The sequence below is a fragment of the Falco biarmicus genome, chromosome 2, assembly GCF_023638135.1.
Source record: "Falco biarmicus isolate bFalBia1 chromosome 2, bFalBia1.pri, whole genome shotgun sequence".
NCBI lineage: Eukaryota > Metazoa > Chordata > Aves > Falconiformes > Falconidae > Falco > Falco biarmicus.
In genome coordinates, this window is record NC_079289.1 from 83,978,919 (window position 1) to 83,998,511 (window position 19,593).

General features: G+C 40.6%; 1 protein-coding gene across 1 annotated transcript; it reads left to right on the forward strand.

Moving 5' to 3' along the window:
- Positions 1 to 11,837: 11,837 nt before the first annotated feature.
- On the forward strand, positions 11,838 to 19,593 carry DYNLT3 (dynein light chain Tctex-type 3). The gene is made up of 5 exons (XM_056329318.1): positions 11,838 to 11,979; positions 13,162 to 13,203; positions 15,073 to 15,196; positions 16,185 to 16,262; positions 17,348 to 19,593. The coding sequence occupies exons 1-5, from the start codon at positions 11,950 to 11,952 to the stop codon at positions 17,422 to 17,424; spliced, it is 351 nt and encodes a 116-aa protein (XP_056185293.1). The 5' UTR covers positions 11,838 to 11,949; the 3' UTR covers positions 17,425 to 19,593.

The window sequence follows — 19,593 nt, forward strand, 5'->3', positions numbered from 1 at the left end:
TATTTTGGTGTCAGCTATGGCATTCTTTGCACAAGCAAGAACTACACAAAGTGATTATGAGCTGTAGAATGAAATGCTGCATAAAGACATGTTCCACAGTAGGACATCAGGAAGTGGTCCTCAAGGCAACTCTAAAGGGACCATTAAAAGAACTTGAATATGTGTGACACACCTTCAAAGCATAAACTGGGAGCCTAACATATAATTTCACCCTAAATGTACCAAGGTACTTTTTAGAATTACCATTTTACTTCAAAATAGCTAGCTACATTTCTATCAGTTAGCAAATCCATCAGTAAAGTGTCTGTATTTTTCACAAATGTTTTATTGCAAAGTTTTAATGGCCTGTACAAAATACAGAAACATTTCATGAAACTAGTAGTTTCCTATACATAAAATCTGTGAGGTTCATCAAGAAGACAGCTCAATGTCACCTAAATGTTAGTGATCATCTAATTGTTGATTTACAAGATTTAGGACTCTTTTGAAGATACAGAGGAAAAAATAAAAAACACACTAAAATGCCACACCACAGAGAATGAGCATATACTGTCTTCTCCTAGCTCACTAATTATTTTTTCTCACACTTAGCCTCAATATTTTTGCTGGAGATGTGAAAAATTATGCCATTTCTTCTAACAAAATCTCGCTAAAACTCTAGAAGATTACTATAGTTACTTTGGCTGAAAATGCATACACAGGACCCTCAGAGCTTGCCAATAATATGTGGTTTGCAAAAATTTCTAGGGTTTCAGATGAAACTCTTCTTTTTCCTCTGTTTGCTGTCACTGAACTACTCTAGGATCAAGATATTTCAGCAGTGTCTTTTCATCATCTTGTCTCACTGCATCACTTCGATATATGCCAACTAGAAAATGAGTTTATAAAACTACAGGGTTCACACACTGGATTAACATAGTGTACCAAAGCATTGACCCTCAAATTTGTCTTTCATTTATGGAAGTATTCTGCTGCAAGCAAAGATACTTGTTAACGCCAACACCAAACATTTAAAGCAGGTTTTATACACCAAAGTTTTCCATTCTGGTCAGAAAATGAAGGGGCATTTATCTCAAATAAACTGATTCCACTTATCCTTGACAAGAAACAGTGCTTAGGAAGTGGGAAGCTGCATTCTGCATTTGAAAGAGGGTTTGGAAAAACATCTTCACAGCAAAAATACTTCCATTTATTTTATAAAAGAATTCTTCTCCCATCGGAAAACTCAATGCTGTGGCAAGAGTCACTAATTTGTCTTTCTTTCATTTGTGTTATGCTTTGCTCAGTGCTGTTGTTCAAGTTGTAGTCTTATGAGATGTTTTGTGCAAAGAGAAAAGCTGTCATCTCGAATGAAGTGTTTCTTCAATGTGGTTTAAATGACTTCCGAACACAGCCCAACTGTGTTGCCTTGAACCCTATAGAAAGATCGTATACACCTACCTTCTGTAGGCGGTTTCTATGCAGACATCCAGTTTTGTCTTTGTAGAAATCACATCTTCCAATGTACACTCTACTTCTTAGAGCCCTTAGGGTACAATCACATCTCCTTGCTGGCTGTCTCTCCCTTAGCATATTAAGGCAACTGCTAGTCCTTGCGTTTCCAGTTCAGAGAAGCCCATCAGTCCAAAAAATTAGCTTATATTCATGCTTTTCTATGGAATGTTGGAAAGCAGTTTGGACAATATTTTTAATTCTTTCAGCCAGAATGACAAAAAGGGATGTTCAGTTTCTCTTCCTTTTTAGCTAGGATGTTCATTGCCTTAAAGCAGGACTGTGACAGGCAAGAATGATTAGGATTTTTTGCTGCCTAACAGTACCTCCTAGTACAGGTACAGATAAAAAATTACTATACAAAAGGATTATTTTAAAAAACTATTTTGATACCTGGGGAAAATAAGCTCATGTTTGGTTAAAAGGCTGTTACTCCAATGTTTTACAGCCATTTAAAGGTGAAATCCACTATTTACTACCAGTTTTCTTCGATGATGTTCTCCCTTGCTCTGCTGTCTGTCTGACCTCTTAGCAAGCCAGTGCAGAAAACCAGCAGAAAGTTACTCAGTTTTTGTGGCTGCTGATTTAGTGAGCCTGTTCCCAGGGTGAGGAGTCAGTGGGGGACCAGAGCCTCTGCCAGGGAAAGCAGCATTGTGCTGCTGAGGGAGGAAATTGAGGGGAGAGGGGCTGGACCACTCCATATGCTGGCTCTGAGCCTTCACATCAGGTTGGCTGTCTGTGGTGTTTGCTCCACCTTAAAAATTATGTGTGTTTGGGTTTTTTTCCCAAACAACAAGAAAAAAATAATCACCAAAATGTAAATGCATTCATGTAACATTCTTGTCACTTTTTAATTCCGTGTCTAGTGGTATGGCATTTTATATCTGCTGTATTAAGAACAATGACAGGAATGCATCCCAGTCCTATAATGGTTATTTTCATCTCAGTAAATCAAATAATAGCTTTAAAGACAAGTGCTCTGGTCATGGTAAAGAACCACATTTTTTATTTAACTTTCATGCAATTAAGGTCTTGCATTCAAGAAAAGGATAGCAGCATGCCTGCTTTTAGTAGCTGATACTGCAGCATTTCTAAATTATAGAAGACTGAGATTAAGATGTTTTTATGCATAGTACACAATAACAAAATTCATAGGCTAGATGTTTTTAAACAAATAATTTTAAAAACAGTTCTTGTTTTTACTTAGATGTTTATACATATAAAACCTGTCATCTTCAAACATGAATGCTGTAGGAGTTTCTGGACAGAAGCTCTTGTAATTTATAATCCTACAACAGCATTATGATGACTGCTTGAATGGCATTTAAAACAACACTATTTCTGTGCATTTTTAGATATTATTTAAGATCATTTAACAGGGGCAAATGAAGAGTTAGAAACAGGTGAACAGGCAGTTTTGGTAGACTTTCATGTTTACACTATAAGCTCACAGAAGGTAATTTTCTTTACCACACATTTCCAAATCTTGACAAACAAAACAGTCCTCTCAGAAATCATTCAAATTTCTGAGCCTTCATAGTGTTACGAATAGCCTCATTAAGACTTTATCTATTTGTGGTTCTCTGACTTCAAAGGTTACCCATGTACCTAAGTAAACCAAACAGCAACTGAGAATTTCAATATAGGATCACACACTGTTCATGAACCATCTGTGGTGAATTTGGATTTGTAGGAGGAAGTAATTCAATACATTTTGAAGAAATAGATCTGGAAGCATTCTAAACTGAACCCAGCCAATTTCTCATTTAAAAACAAACAAACAAACAAACAAAAAAAACCCCGTGAATAAACTCATGGGATTTTTTTTGCTTTAAGGTATTTATTTTTAAATTGTGATCACTAGCAGTTCTTACTAAGTTGCCTGTCATGCTGTTTTGCTAATGGAAAAGTAAAATATATTCTGTAATGCTCATTTGATCTACTTGGGAAACCAAGTCTTTTCCACTCACACACACAATTACACATTGAATTTTTAAATCCAGTTACAGGTAGGATTGGTCCAAGAGGTGTTGATACAGAGTGATAGATATAAAAAGTTAGTAATACATCCTAAATACAGTGTCCATTGCCTTTGACTGGTTAGATATATTCTCATTTCCTTATATTACTGGAACATAGGCATCACTTACAGCAGAAGAAAACAAGCCATAGGATGGAGAATGCCTAGTCATATCATCTGTGCTAGGTTTTTACTTCAGCATTCTGCTCTTTAGCTGTTCCTGCTGTTCCTGGTTTGTATTTATAAAATCATTAGAAAAATGACTGAAGTGGAACAAATGATAAACGGCACATGCGTCTTCCTTTCATGCTCTAAGAAAGTTGATATTCTTTTTTGTGTCTCTAATTGCCGATTATTACTGAATAAAACCACACTGACAGTTATTCTGTAACACTTAGAGAACAGCTAGCGGTTTGGAGAAAATGTTGCTTTCCGATGTACACAGGGAGCTGTAATCTGTTGGTGGAAGGTGTGCTGGCTGACCCTGGCTGGCTGCCAGATGCCTACCCAGCAGCTCCATCACTCCTCAAGGCAGGGGAAGAAAACAGGATAGAAAAGCTTGTGGGTCAAGAAAAAGACAAGGTGATCACTTCGCAATTACTGTCATGGGCAAAACAGATTCCACTTGGAGAAAATTAATTTTATCTATTGACAGTTAAAAATATAGTAGGATGGTGAAAAACAAGGACAAAAATAAAAACACCTTCCCTCCAGCCCTCTCTTCTTCCCAGGCTCATCTTCACTCCTTAGCTCCTGACTCTTCTACCTCCCCACTGAGCGTTGCAGATGGATGAGGAATGGAGGCTGTGGTCAGTCCCTAACAGCTGCTCTCCACCACTCCTTCCTTCTCACTCTTTTCCCCAGCTCCAGTGTGGGGTCCCTCCCATGGGACACAACCTTCATGAACTTCTTCAATATCAGTTCTTCCCAAAGGCTATGGTTCTTTAGGAAATACTCCAGTGTGGGTTCTTTCGCAGCGGGTACAGTCCTTCATGAACAGAGTGCTCCTGCATGGGCACCTCTCCCCTGCCACAGCCCCTGCCAGGATCCTGCTCCTGTATGAGCTCTCCATGGGCTGCAGCTTCCTTCAGGGTATGTCCACCTGCTCCTGCACGGGGTCCTCCATGGGCTGCAGGGGGAAAACCTGTGTCACCATGGTTTTCACCATGGGCTGTGGGGAAATCTCTGCTCTGGCACCTGGAGCACCTCCTGCCCCTCCTTCTGCACTGACCTGGGTGCCTGCAGAGCTGTTTCTCTCACACTTTTCCTCACTCCTCTCTCACAGCTGCTGCACTGTGGTTTTTTACCCTTTCTTAAATGCTTTATCAGAGGCACCGCCAGCCTGGCCGATGGGCCCAGCTTTGGGCAGCAGCAGATCTGGTTTTGAGCAAGCTGGAACCAGCTGTGGCTGACATGGGGGCAGCTCCTGGTGTCTTCTCACAGAGGCCACCCCTGCAGCGCCCCAACCACTGCCAGCACTATACCATGTAAACCCAGTACAGAAGGTTTGTGCCATTATTGCAGACCTCTATGCCAGCACAGAAGGAAACAAATCACGAAGAAGTCAGATCCCTGTGTTAAGCTGTAAGCGTGCTGTTCTCTCTCTAGGTAAGAGTTTATCTATTTCTTAAAGGCAGCCAGGAGAGAACTGTTCTCAAGGACCACCCATCAATATCATCAACAAGCCTAAAACCTCATCGTATCTCTTCCTTAGAAGCTAACATTTACATTTCAAAACTAGAGATATTAGATATGTCACTGACTTTTCTTATGTTTGGTGTCAAACACAAGGTTTTATGAAGATGAAAATCCTGCAAACATCCTTCAGGACAGGTAATAGCTTCTCCTGGGCTATTTCATTGTACTGATGAATTACTGCCATGCACAGCAGCATTCAGTTCTTCAGTCAGTCTCATTCTACATTTTGTTAGTGCCTCCTCTTATCTTCATCAAACACTTTTTCTTCTTGATTGCCAGATAAACTTGTCAGTAGTAGTTGTCTGCTAGCTCCAGCATGTATGAGTGGTATGGACCAGTGGAAGTTGTTTTCATCGTGGATCGTTTTGTCCCCTTATGAGAGCCACAACAAATATATTGCTTCAGTGAGCAGGTGACCAGTGCCCACAAACTGCATTTCATTTTGAAATTTTAATTTCTGCTAAAACTGTAAGGTCTGAAATGTCAGCATTTCCCATGAAATAGAAATAAAAAATGTCTATCAGCTTTTATCCCAAGTGAAATATGTTTGCACAGTTGCCTGGACACAAGGACATGACACTGTTCTGTCTGCTCCATGCTAGGACAAGTTTCAAAGCTTAGGAAGTGAAAGAGGCAAGCCCTCTGCTCCCCTTCCAGCTCTGTACTTTCTGTTTGAATAGCCATGTTGCATAGGAATAATGCTTCTGATTTGCTATATTAGAATGGCTGCAGCATTCGTTTATAATAGCCTTTCTAAGACACTTAACCCTCGGGTTGCAAGAAGGCATGTGACATTTTTTCTATGCTAGAATATCTTTGATTTTGCCAGTGGGATTCTCAGCTATTTGATTTGAAATTCAGATATGCTGGGCTTTGTGTTCTGAAATGCTCCGTGCTGGCTGTCACCTTCTTGTCCCCTACCTACCATGCTTTTTCTCCCTTCTTGTCTGTCTGTCTGTCTCAGCCTATCCTGTCCACACCATCTTCAGATGTAACACTGTCCCTCAATCCTCTTTCTCTGATGATGGCTTTTCTGTTTAAGCCAGCAAGGTTGCACCCCTCTGGTTGCCTGAACATGCAAGAGTTGGCAGGGGTGCTTGAGAAAAGAGGAGGTTTAAGTGTTCTTTTGTAGTACTAACTGCCACAGACTCATCTGCAGCTACCTGTTGATATGTTGCAGCACGTTACAGGGGTCCTGGTCCACCAACTGTGCAGACCATTGCTCTGTTTATCAGTGCCACAGTTTTGCCTGGGCAGTATGCCCAGGATGCTGGGAGGCAGGGGATCTGAGCATGGGAAGGGGAATGAAGTTATGCAATACACTTATTCCCAAGATGAAATAAGGATGCCACCCAACTACACATCAGTACCTGGAAAGCAGAAAGCATTCCCGTAACAGACATAGCCTTAATGGCCTTCAGAAGCTGCAGCTGAATGCAAAGCCTTGTTATGTTCATGTAGCTAGTGGGTAGAGCATAGACCAGCAGCGTATTCAGTACAAACAGAATTTTTAAGTAATGATGGTGACCTTGAACAAACTTACTCTAAAAATGTGCAGACAGTTTTTCAGAGATTTATAATTGGACTTGCTTGGGTGAGTTTTCATAAAACTCCTCCAACATTTGCTCTTTGGATTATCTCCTTGCCAAATAAGTTTGGGTTTGCTTTTTTTTACCTCTAAAGGTGCTAGACTTTTTAAAAATAAAATGCTGTAAAAATTTTCTGTCTTTTTACTGTGATGAAAATAACATTTTTTTCCTTAGCTTCATTTTAGGAAATATCCTAGCCAGTTTTTAATCAATCTTCCAAAAAAATTTCAAGATGAAATAGCAAGTTACATAGACAGTTTTTGACCAAATAGCTGAAGTTTTGGAAGCATTCTCAGTAATTAAGTGGAGTCTTGCAACTGAAACTCCTAAACAACTAGAAGCAGTATTATGAAATAATATAAAAAATAGAACATTTTGCAAATCAACACATTAAGAAAGGAATTAATTCTTATTCCTTTTAAAGCTCATAGTACTGTACTTTCAAAGGCAAATGACACATAAATCAAAGCACCACTTAATGCGTAGTGCAAGTAAGAATGTGCTTTTGATTTGTTCCTTTGAAGAGATTTCATTAGATCATTTGCTTTTACCAGTTATGACTTTGTTGCACGTTTTAAATATATGTAGCGTCAGGAAATTCTGTGTAGTTAGAAGAGATAGCTAACTTGAGTAAAATATTGTTGCTTCATTCTGATTTCAAACACATTGTGTAAGCTATGATTACAGAAAATAACATTATAAAAATCCAAGTAATACTAATACAAGTTTCACTATTGTAAAATAGAGGAAAAAGTATTAAAACTTCCTATTTATTCATTTTTCATATATCATAACACTAATGGTAATGTTTTGGATCATTTAAGTGGGTAAGCCACTAGAGTGGGTGCTATGCAAGCTTGCTAGCACTGGGAACTTACTTTACCTTGATGTACATTTTAAACACTTACTACAGACAATAAATAGGGCATTTAACTGTGACAGCTGGTCAAGATTAACCCTAAAATTGACTGTGTACATTGTCATATCACAAAGCTCATCTGACAAATCACATCAGCTTCTAAGGAACTTGCAATACAGCCTGGACTCGCAATACAGCCATTCCAGCTCAGGCCTGAACAGACGCCGTGCTCCCAGCAGCCGAACACGCCGAAGGCAGCACCCTGCAGATGTGGTAGCAGCAGTTCCAGCTCCACACTTTGTTCCACAGGGCTGGGCTAAGCCGCTTGCACAGGTTCCGTGCTGTATTCCTGTTCTCACTCATGATCACAATGTGCTTTCCCAGTACCCTGTTGATTCCAAAAATACAGAATTGGCTTTGGCAGGCCATTTGTAGCTATGGAAATAGTGATGTCTCTGACAATTCACTAAGAATTTTTTCAACAATTGTTTGAGGGCATTCAGCTCTTCAAGGAAGTTCTAGCAAGTCACTGCAGTTAACACAAAAACAATTCCTGGGAAAAAAAATAATTCAGAGAAGCAAATCATTAAAATGTCTGCTAGGGCCAAGCATCCCTGATCTGGCCAACACAAAAGCTGCCATATTGATTAGCCCAAAGTCCATCTAATCTACCACTCCGTTCCCTGTGGTACTGAGCAGTGAGTGTGTAGGAAAAGAGCAAGAACAAGAGCAGCACATGCTGATCCTTCCTCCAACATCCAGCCATATGCGGCTTAGGAGCTAAGTCAGAAAAATTAAATACTAGAATTCTACTGATTTTGTATTCAGCAGTTTAAGGTTGATGTGAAGGTTTAAAATGTTTACAACAATTTAAAGGAAAAATTGAGGCAGGAGGCATACTATTTTAGCTGCATTAGTATTCACATTTTTCACTGGCTGTGCTCAAGCAGTGGAGGATCTGCACAGCCTGTGCAGACTGCCACCTCTCCAATATGCCAAATCCTCTTCAAATATTTGCTTTTTAATCAACAAGTGATTTGAGCTGCTCTGTTTATTCTCTCTCTCTTTTTAGGAGCTCTTGTTCTGCATTTGAAAGATGAAAGCCTACAGCTCTTTCAGATTTAGAATTGTGTTTCTGAGCCACTTCTTCCAGCACTTTTCGCATGTCCTATTACAGTTTGTAGAACTAATTATGCTGCCAACGCATTTGCATTTTTCAGTTTACAAGTTGCAGTAGTGTAATAAAGAATTAAGCAATGTTATCAGTTAACTCCCTTTGAAAAGAAATGTGCTGGCTCCTTGTTACAATTTAGTATTGCTCTTATGAAATCAGTGAAAGCATTAGTCATTCTCAGGAAAAAAAAATTTAAAATATTAGTGATTTTGGTTACTGACATTAGATAAAAAGTGAATCTGTTAGGAAAGAAAGGAAAATATCCAGTCAATAGTTGTGAAAGTTGAATAAATCTAAGTCTGAAACTATCTCAAAAGATGATTTAATACCTCCTCCTCTCTAAAGGCTAGCTAGCTGCCTGGTGCATGTTGTCTCATCTAATGTGTTATTGATCCAGCGGAGGTGATTCCAAAACCAGGTCTGCTTCAGTGCTTTATTACTCTTATACTTGGATTCTTTTTTTCCTAATATTTAACATAAATCTCCCTGAGTTCAAATTAAAGCCATTAGTTCTTCTCCTAGCTTTCATCGTTGTCCCATTAATCACCTTTTTCAGTAAATCGCTATGCAGTCAAAGACATCTACGAGGAAGACTGGGAAGGGATATAAAACAAATGCAGTTCCTTCACCAATGACATTTTCTAAGCTTCCTTTTCAGTCTTCTTGTCTTCAGGAAGAATTACTGTTCTGTCTGTCCCGCCATCACGCTGGGCTGAGAGTTACATTCAATGCCTGATCAACATCAAGCAGAACAATTGCCTTCTGTGTGCTTCACGGTATTCTTTGATACATTTAGTTATTTATAACATCATACTTGGGCTCCTATTTATTGTAATTCCGTGTTTTTTTCTGCAGGACAACTGCCTACACAATTAGTCCCCATTTAGTATTTGTGTATTTGATGTCCTGGTTGTACAGAGAGTACTTTATCTTTTTAATGAAATTTCTCTTGTTGCTCTCTCCAACCTATTCAATATTAAAAATTTTGATCCTGTCATTCCATGTGCTTGTAACTTCTTTCAACATGCTGTCATTATAAAGCTTTTATAAGCACCATTTCTATTCCATGATTCCAGTTATTGCAACTAAAACTTATTGCTCCTGGGGCAAAAAAACACCCATCTTCCTGTGTTTATTCCTCCTACTTTGATAACTCTTTATTAGGAATGATTGGTTACTTTTTCCCTAGATGAAATGTTCTCATATGGAAGAGCATAAATATCAAATGAAAGCAGTTTCTAGACTATTTTTCAGTTCTGATTAGAAATGTTCAAATAAATACATTCTTTGAAATATCAGCAACACTCAGTGAATTCCATGGAAAATAGACAGGATTCCTGAATAACACCGATGAGTGTGTGTGTGTGTGTGTAGGTCCTAATGCAAAAAAAATTACCTATCCTTCCTCCTCCACTACCTTTACAGATAGAAGGGTAGCAGGAGATCTGAGGAAATTCAGAGACCATCAGGCTCAGCTCAACATCCAGAGAGCCATTAGAAAAATAACAAAACAAACCAATATTAATCCAGGAAGTGTTTACAAATAAACACCCAACATCACCCGTGAACACCCAACACAGATGTGTCAAGAGTATATGTCAAATAATCTGATTTTATTCTTTGGTAGGACAGCTGGTTTAATGGATGAAGAGGAAATAAATAAGGGGGATGTTATTTGTAGTAATTTTGTCTGCATCCAAACATACAGATGTAAAGATGCATGGTCTCTGAAAATAGCATAAAAAAATGCACAGGACCCATGGGTAAGTTATTTTAGCACTGTTAGCTTTGTCTACAGCTTGCCAATGCATATACAACACATGCTTCCAGTAGTTTTTGTTTCTTTAAAAATAAACATGCAATTTTAACCTTAGCTTAGCCTCCGAAAATACTGCAGAGGTCACACCAGAAAAAAATTGTACTGAAGGAGATTTTGTTTCATGTGTTTCCTTACGACTACATCCATCTGTGCTTGCTCATAAAGTGTCTGCTCTTAAAGAGATTCAGTCTTTGCGTTCAGTCTTCTACTATAGCCATTAGCAAATATTAAATGTGAAAGCTAATTTGAGGGCAAGGCAGTATCAAAATGTTTGGCTTTGCTTCCTCCCGCACTTCCATGTTTTTCAGATTGTTTCCAGTGAGTGTGCAATGGAGACAACACAGTGCGGCAAGCAGCTGGCTGTCCAACAGACACCACCAACATGGAACAAGCGGGGCAGCCTCAGTCCTCTCCTTGTGCTCCATCTGGTGTAGAAATACCAGGTATCACACGGGAGAAATCTACGCAAGACCTTCCCCCAAAATAATAATAATTTAAAAAAACCCAACAACAACCACAGCCCGCACTGTCTGACAGTTCCGCACTGTTTTGCACTGGGTGTCTTTCCTGTTTCCTGGGCAACTTCGTGGAGAGGAAAGACGTGATGTATTTGTGTGTATTGATGTACCGAGTCAAATAAAACTCAGGATCAATTCTTCATAATAAAGTGGAATTAAAAAGAACCTGAAATCGCCATTTGCCATTCTCAAAAATCGAACGGCAACTTTGTGTCCGGTTAGTGACACAGAACCTTTCAGAAACAGAGGGGAAAAAAGGCAGCGGGGTGTGTGTGGGGGCAGGGGTTCTGTGTAGGAGCCGCTCCTGTGCAGTTCGGTGTGTGCAGCAAGGGGCACATGTACAGCAATACAACTACAGATACGTATTTGTACGCGGGACTGTGACCACCAGGGCACAGTACCTGCTGCGTGGTCGCCCGGCGCTGCCGAGAGCTGGCAAAGGCCACGGAGCAGGAGCCAGGGCCGCCCCGCCAGCCCGAGCGCCTGCCGGGGGTCTCTGCCGGCCTGGCTGTATACCACGGGCCGGCGGCCGCGCCTCTGCTCCCCGGCACGGCACGGCTGGCCCCGGGGACCCGCCGGCCCGCGGAGACCCGGCCTCTTCGCTCCGCAGCGGGCGCCTGCAAGGCGGCCCGCTCCCCCGCGCTGCGGGCCGGCCGCTGCCGCAGGAGGCCCCGCCCGGCCAAGCCCAGACCGGCCCGGCCCGGCCCGGCGGAGGCGGAGCCGCGCAGGACTCAGGGACGCCGCCGCCGCCGCCGGAACAGCCGCCGCCCGCGCCGGGGCCATGGAGGAGTTTCACCCGCACAACGACGAGGTAGGGGCCGGCACCCTCCGACGCGGCTGCGGGCTGTGCCCGGGCGGGGTGCGGGGCCCTCCGCCAGCCACCCCCGGGCCCGCGCTGCCCCCCGCGCCGGAGGAGCCCGGCCGAGAGCCCGGCGGGGGGCGGGCGTCGCTGGCGGGGCCGTAGCCCCTGCCCTGGGCGGGCAGGCTGCCGGCGGTGCGGGCGGGCCGTGCGCCGTGGGGCACCCCCGTGCCGGGCGGGCGGGGGGCTCGGCGCTGCCCTCTGCCCGCCGCGGCCTCCTGCTGCCGGCGGCCCGGCCGGCCGGGGGCTGAGCGCGCCCGCCGGGGGAGCGGAGGCGGCGCGGGGTGCTGCCGCCCGCGGGGTGCTGCCGGGCTGCGGCCATCTTTCTTGTATCACCCCTGGAAAAACAGCGAGTGCTGAGCCCGGTCTGCGCTGCAGGCCGCTCCCTGCCAGCCGGGACTGAGGAGCCTTTCCCTCCCCAGGGAGCCTTACTTCGGGTCTCTAGCCACCAGTTTGCGTTAAAAAAAAAAATCAAAACACCCTCATAGAAACATACTGCCCTCGAGGTTTCTGTCCATGCCCAGGTGCTTGAAATCCACAGTTACGAAGAGGCAGTCGGCACCATGGCACATGCCATATTTCGTTTAGAAGCCAAGCTAAATTCTGATGAGTAGGAATAGGGAGAAAACAGGAAGCATTAAAACTGGCAAGCTTTTTCTGCACTTGGGAAAGTTATTTGGGTAAACTAATGACTGTGGAAGCCAGTCTTTTTGATACCAGGGTTGCAAAACCTGGTGTTGCCATTTGGCAGGAAGGTGTAACCCACGGGTTAGTAAATCCGTGACTCCAGTAAATCCCAGATTAGGGCTCAGAGGAAAAAAAATTGCCATTTAGCTTTTTGGCTTAGAGAACATGACAAGCATAGACAGTGGTGGAATTTAATCTTTACAGAAAGTGTAAATTGAGACTGTTTCCAAGCTCACTGAGGCCCAGGGAGCCACTCAGATGTGACAACCAAAATGATACCGATTAACATCTGTATGGTGCTGGGGAAAAAAGTAATTTTAGAATTATACTAAGAGACTACACAGTGTGAATAACCAGACATGGGGCCTGATTCTTACATGTTAGAGTAAAACTGTATTATTCCTTTTCTGTTCTATCAGATATAATAATAATTAATTTTTATTACAGATGATCTTCAATGCTGATGAGGCCCACAACATAGTTAAGGAGGTAGGTTTTAGCTAGAAGCTGTATTTCAAAGAAATTATTGACCTTATCTTGCACTATAGTGAAAGTTGTTACTTTCATTGACCTTCCCAGATAAATTCAGTCTTACATGAAAGTATTGTTTGTATCAAATAAAGGCTGAGTTTCATTTGGAGCTGCTTTAAGCCTCATCTGATCTCTCTTCAGCTACCTAAAGGGACGGTAGATGGGAGAAGAGAGTACCAGAATTCACATTACAGTGGAAAGATGAGGGCCAGCAGTCACAAGTTGCAAGAGAAGTTCACTCTGATTTATTTCTTTTCCTCTTTGATCCAGCTAGAGACTAGCTAATCACTAGAGAGGTTGCAGGAAGAGCTTGTGGAGTCTTCATCCTTAAAGATTTTTAAAACTTGACTGGACAAGACCTTGAGCGACGTGATCAAACTTGGAAGTTAGCCTTGGCTTGAGCACAAGGTTGCACTACATGAGCTCATTATTCTAGCAGTGCTTTTGAAAAAAAAAATTTCAACAAAAAGATCAGGTTGAAAGTGAGTAGCCGGATGGTCTAAATTAAATACCTAGTAACTGGAAAGGGATTAATGAAGAGCTGGCTGCATACAGCATGCTGTCATGTTTTGCAGAGAAATACCATTCTGAGAAAGGAATTCCTAGAGGGGCTCTATGATTCCCTTCCCACGTGCCCTGTCAGGAAGGGGAAGGGCTGCACCTTTAGAACTGTTCTGATGCACAGCGGCAAGCTCTTAGATGTCAGATAAACGATAAGTCAGCCCTTTATGTAACTGTCCCTGCCGTGAAAGGCCACATACGGCATGACAGAGTCTCCAGACGCTGGGAATAAAGCCAGGTGTTTCTGCCTCTGATTGAAAGCTTAACCAGAGCCAAGGAGCTCTGGCACTGGGTTCATTTCTAAAAGGACCAAAATCTCCAAGGGATCTTTTTGTCCCTCTTCTGTTTTGTGAATATTTATTTCCATTGAGTCCTTTGTGCAGCTTCATACACTGTCTTCAGAACTATTTGGACTTTTTAAGATCTGGGGCACCAGTCTCTTACACAGCCTGTTCGTGGATGGTTAGTGTGTGGGATTCATCTTACTAAATCAGAGGAGAACATAGTTCTATTTTGCTTACCTTTTCCAGGTGTATGTTTTTTAACCAGATTTCTCAATTTTAGAGCAGTATCCATCAGCACATAATTGTGAATTTGTTAGTAGTAGTAGAGAATGCAGTTTAAGAGTTACAGTTACAGAGAAGGGTTACAGTTCAATCACTTTAAGCAAGAGTTGGCCAATCTGTAGCTGTGGGAGAACATGCAATTTTCAAGCAGTTCAGGTATTTCTTGTGCTGCAAAATAGGATGCTTCACTCTCTCATATCTTCCTCATCTTTTGAGCTGGGGTATGCATTTCACTATTGTTGCTCTGAGGATTTTAGTATATTGCTTGCAGGCTCTGAGAGGTTGGCCAGCCCAAGCTGACATTATTGATTTGAGTAGTACGGTTCCATTACAGTAGCTTCTGAAAGCCAAGCTGGAGTAGGCAGTCATTAGGAGCAGTGGCATGTGTTAGTGTCTTCACTGGTGAATAGATCCGTTCACTTAACTTGGTACTTAAAGCATATGGCTAAGGTCTTTCCTACCAGAAATGTTCAGTCAGAGCCTCATTTTCTCCATGTAATAATGTAGCAAGTACGTACTAAAAATAAGCTTACGAGAAGGCTCATTTTATTTCCTGTTCAGCTGCTGATACTTGATAAACTCAAGTGATTTAAAGGAATCAAATTGCCAGATAAAATTCCTCGGATTATGTGAGACATTTTAAACTTCTACATTTTGAAGTATGTTTACTGAAACTATTTTTTTTAATTCTCTATTTTAGTGCATAGAAAATGTTTTAGGCAAGACAGATTATAATCACAACAAAGTCAACCAGTGGACTGCTGCTATAGTAGAACAGTCACTAACACATCTGGTAAAACTCGGAAAAACATATAAGTACATTGGTAAGTACAAGCAGTCATACTTTTACCACATATAATCACAGTGAGTAATTGCTGAAAGGTTCCTTTGAATGCAGTGCAATACTCAGTAGAAAGTTTTAAACTGTAAACAAAGCAGAGTAGGTACCTGAACTCTTCGGTTATGTAAATTTTTAGTAATACCTGTGGTGAAACCTTGGCAGTTTCACCTGAGCTAAGCAAGCTAGCAACACTTAGCACACAAGATGACATGTTACACAATCTTTTCTGACTGTTAAGCAACCCCAAAACAATTATATCAACTTTTTTGGTATCAGTTCAGGAAATAATTGCTTATCTTAAATAGAATCTTCAGTAGGATTAACCTTACTATAAATACAGACATTTGAAAGACTTTAGTCCTGTATGTTAAACCACGTCCCATGATATTTATATGCATGTCTGAGGAAGGGAAATGGAACTAAGTAAAAGTTTAACCCATTTGGGTCATTTTGTGGAGTGTTAATAGCTAGTGTTTGCACTCTGTTCTGTTTTGAAAGTCTTGGATTCAGGTTATCACAGGTTATATGAGTGCTGCAGGTCAGTCTAGAAATGCTGCATGTTACCAGAGTGTGGTGGTTTCAGAGAACAGTCAACCAGTACTTCTCGGAAACAGCACTCATCAGCTGTGACTTCTGCTGTACCTGTGAGGACAGCACCTGTAATCCCCTTCTGAGGTGCACATGACACAAGCCATATCTAAGTAGTTTAAAAGATAGAACCCATAATCCTATTAGCAAGCATTTTGTTACAGCTGTTGTCTTTGTGCAAGTAAGAATAATCGTGAAGTGAATACCAAGTTCTTAAGGAAAATGCTGGGGGCGAGGGGGTTGTCAAAAAAGGCATTGACTTAACTGAAAGCCACCTGCCAGCCATTTGAAAACATAATGCAGGCTTGAGTTTGGAAGTACTGAATGATTCACCTGTTCTGCTTTAATAATTAACTTCTTGATTTTATGACTGTATCTTGCAGTAACCTGTGCAGTGATGCAGAGGAGTGGAGCTGGTCTTCACACAGCAAGCTCATGCTTCTGGGATACCACAACTGATGGTAAGTTTCCTCACTCAAATTAAAAATTTGTAGTAAAAGAAATGTTAATTATTGTTCAGCTGTAATAGGTTGAACGTTTCTTCAAGAGTGATCGTAGAAGCAGTAGCTTCCAGGATTAGATATTGTTTACAAGCACAGCAGAAGTATTTTGTTAGCAGTCAGTGCCTGCATTAAGAGCAATTGCTTTGTAAAGTGTGAGAAGCAGGAGTAGCAACACCTTCATTCTGAAACGAGTCTCAAAACATTTAATCCTCATCAATAACCATAGATCAGTTGAAGAGACAGTAAAATGTTACCCTCAGTAAATGCAAGTGGGTAGTCCTAAACATCTGCCTGTCTGCTGTAGGAGACAGTGCTCCTTTGGAGGAGAACAGAACTTGGTAAAAAATAGAAATAGTTTGACCAATGGTGTGTGTTTCAGTTGCTTAACTATCACCCAGGCTTTTTTTATTGCTTCCAAATTAGTTCTGTGCATTTTTTTCCCAGGTTCAGAGTATCACAGGGGAACAAGATTAAAATAATCTTATGTCTGTCAGAGACTCAGAAAGATTTTTTTTAGAAGAGGGCACCAAGATTTAACTTTGAAATAGAAATGGCATCAGAAAGTCAACTAATGTTAAGAAAAAAAAATCATAAAATAAAGTTATGTAAACAAGTACAGTTTAATCTTCATGTTTCCTTTGCTTGTAAGACAGTGATACAGGAGAAGAGGAAAAGTTACAGAAAGTAATTATACTAGAATGTATTTGATCCAGTCTTTTTTCTGATTTCTTGTCTGGTTATCTTGCCAGTTTCAGTATGAGATTTTCAAGGATTTTTGCTAGTCCAGCTTCTAAAGAGAGAGACTGAAATTGTCTTTTCCTGGAAACTGTCTTAAGTTTTAAAGGCTCATGTTAGGTAGTAAGCAATGTACAAGTTACTGAAAATGTTTTGCAGCATGTAGTCTATTTATAGCCAAGGTGACATAATAGTACTTAACTTAAATCACAGCTGAATTATTCATACTAATTTGACATAATTTACACTGCAATAAAGTAAATGTAGACACTGGAATTCTATTTTTACTTTGTAATAATCTCTTCTAGGAGCCTGCACAGTGAGATGGGAAAACCGAACAATGAACTGCATTGTCAATGTGTTTGCTGTTGCTATTATCCTGTAGCTGACTGGAAGATAAATACAAGCAACACCGAAGCCTTTAAAAAAAAAAATCATCCAAACACATGGCTAAATATTTTAAACCATCATTTGTTTTTGTATGAGGAACATACAGAAGTTCTCTACAGAGAGCATACAGTCTAAGCCAGTTCTCATAGATTAATTATCTGAAAGCTAGCAAAACATTTAAAATATATATGTATGTATCTAAAGATAAAGTTTTAGTAGTTTAAATATTCAGAAGTATGTTAATGAGAAGATGCCACAAAGATCAATACAATTTATATCAAAGCTAATATCAAAGATACTTTATTTGAGAGGAACGAAACACATCAAAGGAAGGATTGAAGGGCAAGCAAGACCACTCAGGATTATGGTGCATTTGGGAGCAAGTTATGAACACAATTCAGAGTGGATATACTGTAAACTACTGGTGCTTCATGTTTGATTAAACAAAGCTAACTGTTACATTGAATGCTGGTGCTTGTGAAATTGCATGAGCATCAAGTTTTGGTCAAGCATGAACATTTACATTGAAATTAAATCCAGTTAAGCTTTTCCGCTGGAGGTAGAGGATGACTTCACTGGGACAAAGGTGAAATATACCTAGTCCTAGCAGAATTCCAATTTATCTTCAAATGAAGAACGTAATATTTGTTATTGATTCCATGAAACATGCTGAGGATCAGACATCAGCCCTTAATTCATAGTTTATATATCTGAAAACATTCCAAAGCTACTTAAATTTGATTTTATGCCACAATTGTGGAATTTGTGATAAGCACTTTACTGATTCCTCATGCAGTAGCCAGGAGCTAGGGCAATAAGACTGGACCCACATTACTCCCAAGGAGGAAAGTGTTCAGAGAGAAGACACACACATTTCTAAAGGCTTCTGTTAGGTTTGAAAACATTTATCTTAAAGCAACATAACTATTCTTTGTAGGAGTGTTTCCTGTGTTCTCTTAAGTCTAGAATTGGATCTTAGTCATATGAAATAATGGTTAAAATTTAAGCACTAAGAATTCCACTCCTGTAAAGATTTATGCAAGTTCTTAACTTTGCTCATCTGATGAGTCTTAACTTGAAATAGTCCACGTAGAAGAAAAAGATTTGCACACACACAAGTATTTGCTGGATTGGGGCCTGCATTTTTGTTGATTAATGTACGAATTATATGATAAAGAGATGTATCGATACCAAAAATGCCTAAATGATTGCTGCCACTAAGTGGCAGTTACATTAAGTTGTTTTCTCAGATGCTGCTTAAGGATAGATTTTTTTTTTCTTTATTACTGCATGTCTTTGGAAGAGACTGGTAACTACCTAACAGCTACTGTAAGGCTGTTTTGGATTTTAACAAATGAATGTTAAAGCACTATTATGCAGTTGTGTTCAGGTGTTTTTTCAGATAACTGACTATTAGGGCATGTAGCAAGTGTCCTGTACAAAGAACAAGCTAAAACCCATTTCATTGCTTAAAATGCATATACCTGTGAGAAGGAACTTGTGTATGTGTAATTCATATTATTCAAGATCCCTTGCTTTGCAGACAAATACAGTTCTGCTTTTACCTAAGTGCAAGTCACATTAATACTGTAATACTGCATTTGCCTAATGGGCAAGTGTAGTATGAAGATGTATGTTTACGTTGTACTGACCTTCAAATGTACAATAATTTAACATTATTTGGGTTAGGACAGCAATTTCTGAACTAGGTGTCAGCAGCATCCAAGAGCTGAGTGTGGAACTGACAAAAATGCAGTAGTTTCACTGGTATTTGAGGTTGTGCAAAGTGAAGAAACAAGTGGGGTGGCAACTGGAAAAAGATTTGGTATGGTTGATACAATTTCAGAATTGGGTGAGTAAAAGCAGCACTGGCCGTTACCTCCCTTTAATGGGCATTCAGGTGCCGTGGTCAGAAGAAATATTCCAAATAGCCGCCTACAGGCAAATCTCATTTGCTATTTTTGCTTTACTTGAAAACAAGATGCACTGAGTAAGACTATCAGTTTAATGAGGCTTGATTAAGGTTCTGCTGCAGAAGAAACCTAGAAAATACTGCTTAGTTATAAGACTGCTTCATTTTTCTACCAAAAAAAAAAAAAGTTTTGCCTTAGTTGTATTTTTGTCTTGTGTTCTTGATCAATATAAACAGGAACTGATAAAACTA

Coding starts and splice junctions, on each gene's coding strand:
- DYNLT3 (XM_056329318.1), top strand. CDS start 11,950: ATGGAGGAGTTTCACCCGCACAACGACGAG. Junction 11,980..13,161: donor TTCACCCGCACAACGACGAG/GTAGGGGCCGGC, acceptor TTTTTATTACAG/ATGATCTTCAATGCTGATGA. Junction 15,197..16,184: donor AAAAACATATAAGTACATTG/GTAAGTACAAGC, acceptor TGTATCTTGCAG/TAACCTGTGCAGTGATGCAG.